A 5,270-nucleotide genomic window follows, 5' to 3' on the forward strand; every position below is an offset into this window, starting at 1 on the left:
ACCCGCTGCGCCACCAGGGAGGGACTATCACCCACTGTTTTTGATCACATTATCCATTCCATCCCCGTAAAATGTCTCTGGTATATAGTTGTTCATTATTATTATTATTTTATCACTTGATCCTTTATATTCCTGCTATGAGTGAAAGCATCTGGAATTTTTCCTTTTTTGGCTTATTTCACAAGAATGATCTTTTCCAGCTCCATTCATGTTATTTATTTTTTTGGTTGCTGAGTAATATTCCATTGTGTATATGTACCACATCTTTTTAATCCAGCCATCTACTTTTGGGCATTTGAGTGGTTTCCATGTCTTTCCAATTATAAATAAAGCAGGAAAAATGTTTCAGTTTTTAGTTTAACTAGAAGACTGTCTTAATTTTCTTTTTCTTTAGTGGACTCATTGGACAAAGCTGGGCTATGTTGTTCGCCAGTGGAGGCTTCAAGGTGAAACTTTATGACATTGAGCAACAGCAGATAACAAATGCCCTGGAAAACACCAGGTAAGTAAACTGGTACCATCCTGGAGAATTTGAAAGATCTCTGTTGCTTTCAGTTGGTCTTATATATATCAGTTTTTCAAAACTATAAATGTCTCTGAATTCTCTCATTTTTTAGCTATTATAGTGTCTTTGAGCTGGTAAAGGACAGGCCTATGAAGGTTGAGCCATGTTAAGACTGAAGAAGGGACCCAAATTGTGAAGAAAGGACTCTTAGCATTGTAAAAATAAGGTGGAGGAACAAAAGAAAAATTTAGGCTTCAAGCCACAATAGTTTTGTAAACTTCTCACTGTGTAACAGAGGGCTGGAAGTTCAGGATTTATTTTTTTTTTCTCTGAGAAGGACAAGCTTTCTGCATGTGATAGCTTGACCTGAATGAGAGAGGTCAAAGGTAGAAGAACCTAACTAATGCAATATACTGGAAGGTTAAAGTGCCTTAATTCATGGCACATCCACCTAAGATAACTATCACTGAACACAGTTTGGACAACCTCAGATATGGGTTTGTGTTTAGGTAATATTTTGGGGGGGGACTATCCATTTTTGTGGTGTAACAAAAGTATGTTTTTTCATTTACCTTTTAAAAAGACAAGTATATAGTATGATGTCAGCTATAGGCATCTGATATAGTCCAGTTATTCTTTAACAGATTATGACCTGACATCCAGAGAAGTCTGAGTTACTTTTTGCATAGAGTAACATATAATCAATGCCAAGATAAAGTATCAATATAAAAAACAGAAACAAAAACCAAAAACTAAAACAATCACGATGAGCCTTTAAAGCTTTATTCTGTAGTTTTATGAAAGGAAGAGAAATTGAGATGACCATATTCTAGGCATGTGCTATTTACTAGGAATTCATAGATAAACAAGTACTATAATCATACTCTCATAATAAACTATACAAGGCAGATATCATTGCTATTTTATGAGAAAATAGAGGCTCCGAATGATAATAAGACAGAAGAGTCTAGCCTAGGTCTTTCTGACTTCCAAGATATATTAAAGGTGGGTATCTCTGAGCATCTTGAGAATCTGTTGTACTACTTGTTTAATAGAGATTCTGATATTACATTTTAATATAATATTTGATATGTACAAAAGAATATGTTGTTTATGCTTGTTTGTGCTATGTAATGTTCTATTGCACGAGTTTGCTATAACCTGTCTTTTATCCTTTTGATGACCATTGTATCTGCTTCTAGTTTGGAGCTAGTGCAGATGTTGCCATTCCTTTCATTGCTTCTTTGTATATAAGTACAAAAGTTTCTTAGGGTAAATACCTTGGAATGAGATTATTGGATCTATTCTACTTCTAAGATTCTGAGTGTATGTATATTGGAACAGTTCATTCTAGCGTTCATATATTTAACCCCTTAACATGTTTTCTGTCTCTTTGAAATACATCTAGGTACATCTTTTTTTTAAGATTTATTTATTTATTTATGCATACAGAACTGGGGTATAGGCCAGAGGTACTGGGGAAGTGAGAGGATTCACCAGAGACAGTGTGGAGCAGAACAGGCAGATCCACGAAGTACACTACTGAGGGGAGCAGCCGGCTGGTCAGGAGAGGTCTGCCGTGCCATGTGGACCACCTTTGGGGCAGGCAGGAATTGAACTCATGCGGAAGTGACTTTAGCTTCTCAGTGCTGTGCTTTAACCCGCTGCACCACCATGGAGGGTCCAAGACACAACTTTAAAGTTGAGTTTACAGCACTATAGATTCCAGAAGTACATATTCTCACCTTCGTAACTGCAATATTTCACCATGCTTACCACCAAATGTCATCATCCACTACCTACCATTCCCTTCCTTTCAACCCTTCCTCCCCAGTATCTACCATTTTGTTGTTAGTTTGTAAGGGTTTGTTTTGTAGCTTGCACATTTGCTTTCTTTTCCACAAATAAATGCAATTTTATGTTATTTGTCTTCCTCCACCTGACTTACTTGCCTTGACATAATCCCCTCAAGATCCACCCATCGGCCCTCCCTGTTGGCGCAGTGGATTAAAGCACAGCACTAAGAAGTTTAAATTACTTCCGCATAAGTTCCATTCCCACTTGCCCCTGAGGTGACCACATGGCGAGGCAGACCTCTCCTGACCGCCCACTGCTCCCCTCAGCAGTGTAATTCGTGGATCTGCCTGTTCTGCTCCCCTCTCATCCTCCGCATCTCTGGCCTGTACCCACGTTCTGTATGCATAAATAAATAAATCTAAAAAAATAAAAAAATCCACCCATGTTGTCACAAATGTGGTGTGTCCTTTCCCAGAAGGATTGCTTGGTTATTGTATTTTCCTTTTCCCTGTTTGTTTTCTAATTTGTTCTATGTGTTGGATCACCTTGTGACTGGCACTGGTGGGAGTCTTTTTGGGGTGTTCCTTCTGGGAAATTGGAAATTGGTGATCAGATTGAGTCCAACACTGTTATACCAGACTCCATAAGGAGAGTGATACTGTGGATTTTTGGTGCTGTCGCTGAAGATTGCTGAGTTTCTGTATCTTGCTGGGTTCTTCCCCACATGTCCTTCTTTATTTTTTTAATTTTATAATAGTTTATTTTTACATATTTTTGTGCATTTTCCCATCTCAGTTGCAGTCCCCTTGGGTTTCCCATCACCGAATCACCAATCACCATAGGCCAGTGCATTTCCCTCCCACCACTGTTTTTGATCCCATTCCCCACTCCACTCCCACAAAATGTCTCTGGTATATAGCTGTTCATCATTATCATTATTTTCTCACCCCACATGCCCTTCTTAACCTTTGCTTGCTGACCCCTCTTTCTTTACTAAGTTCCAGGAAGGATCACAGGGTTGCTGGCTTCTAACAGCCCAGCTGGCAATCCCGCATTTCACTGGGACACACATTTCATCTTGATGGCAGAGCCTTCCTGCTCTTCTACTCAGTTATAGTCTGAAACTTGAAAATTTGCATCCTAACATTAGAGGGTACATGTCTTTTTCCCTCATTGGAAGTCATTCTTCTGCTATCGACCAGTTCCACTGAGCTGGGATCCCTTTGTCATGCTGAAAGCTGGCCAAACAAAACAAAACAAAACAAAACAAGGAAAAACAGATTTTAATTCCAGTTTTTTTAAAATACATTTGTTTGCTAAGGAAGCTTATGTTTCACATAAAAATCGAAGAGAGTTAGAGATTTCCCATAGATTGTGTGCCTTCACCCTTACATGCCAAACATCCTCCATTTTAAATATACCCAGCTGGAGTAATTCATGTATTACTACTGATAGTTTATAACCATCCAACCACCATACATTATACTACTTTCTGTATTGTATAGTCTGTGGGCCTGGACAAATGTATAACATAGTTGTCATAATTGTCACATATAGATACAATATCCTAAAAATCCCATGTTTGCCACCTATTCACTTATCCCTCCTCCCAACTCCTGGCAACCACTGATCTTTTTGACTGCTTCCATAGTTTTTCATAGTATCCTGAAAGTCATATAGTTTTGAGTCATGAAGTATTTAGTCTTTTCAAATTGGCTTCTTTCACTTACATTATCTATTTTAGGTTCCTTCATATCTTTTTTCTTTTGTGTGTGTGTGGATTGATATGGCATATCTTTTTATCTTTGAATAAAAAGATCCTTACCTTAATCTGGGTTTACCACAGTTTATCTAACAGCTCACCTGTAGAACAGTATCTTGGTTGTTTCCAAGCTTTGTCAATTAAATTATGAGCAAAGCTGCCAAATATCTGTTTGCAGATTTTTTTGGTGTCTATATAAGTTTTTAGGTGCCTTGGGTAAATACCAGAGAGTGCAGTTGCTGGAGCATATGGTAACAGTATGTTTAGTTTTATAAGAAACACACTGTATTCCAAAGTGGTTGTACCATTTTGCTTTCCCATTAGCAATGACTGAAAGTTTATTTTGCTCCACATCATTGCCAGTATTTGGATTTGGTAGTGTACTGGATTTTGGTCAGTCCTAGTAGGTCTAGGATCATTATTGGCTTTTTAAAAATCTCATTTAATAGTATCTTTTTATATGTTCATTTGCCACTTGTATATCTTCTTTCAGGGGTTTTTCCAATGTTTTTTTTTTCTTTTTTGGTTAAATGGGGAGCCTTAAAAATTTACCTACCCATAGTATTTTCTGATGCATAGAAAGTATTCTTCTGCAGAATCCTGTGACTATGTAAACAGGCCTTTCAGAGATTCTGGTACATCATACAGTTTAAGTTTACTGCTTTAAAAATCCTTAAATAAGTTTTAAACCTCCATAATACAAGCCATATGTTCTACTAATTGTAGTGCAGAAGTAGACTTCTTGAGAGAGTATTGGCTATTTGTTAAAACAAAAAAAAAAAAAAAAAGGAATGGAAAGGTAAAAGGATTTCCTCCAATTGATCAAAATGTGGAATGCAGTAGTGCAAAAAACTTTATTCTTGATTTAATGGAGAGTGGTGTAGGATCAACAGGAACTACTTTATTAAGAATAAAAAAAATAAGAGGAATAATGAAAAGACATGAAACTTTATGGAATTCATGTTATACCTAAATAAGTAATTATATCTACTTTGTTCAATTCACTTTTCACTGTCACATAAGATGATTTGTCTCATAAGAGCATAGGAAGCCCATCTGGGTAATAGATATTACTGCTGAGCCTCATAACCTTTAGTGGTTATACTGACTTTTCAACAGACCTGAACTAGTATTTGTGGAAGGTTGGTTTGTAGCTTAAGAGGCAGTAGTAGCTCATTAACAGACCCAGTATTGGAAAGAGTACAA

At 37.1% G+C, this 5,270-nt stretch overlaps 1 protein-coding gene across 1 annotated transcript in view; it reads left to right on the forward strand.

The window, feature by feature from the left end:
- Positions 1-5,270, forward strand: part of CRYL1 (crystallin, lambda 1) — a 160,006-nt gene that overhangs the window by 23,711 nt on the left and 131,025 nt on the right. Inside the window, exon 2 of the mRNA XM_004680358.2 lies at positions 395-502. Coding sequence (XP_004680415.2) covers positions 395-502 — 108 coding nt within the window. The remainder of the gene's footprint in view (positions 1-394; positions 503-5,270) is intronic.

The sequence above is a fragment of the Condylura cristata genome, unplaced genomic scaffold (genome assembly GCF_000260355.1).
Source record: "Condylura cristata isolate star-nosed mole 26May11 unplaced genomic scaffold, ConCri1.0 scaffold00010, whole genome shotgun sequence".
Taxonomy (NCBI): Eukaryota; Metazoa; Chordata; class Mammalia; order Eulipotyphla; family Talpidae; genus Condylura; species Condylura cristata.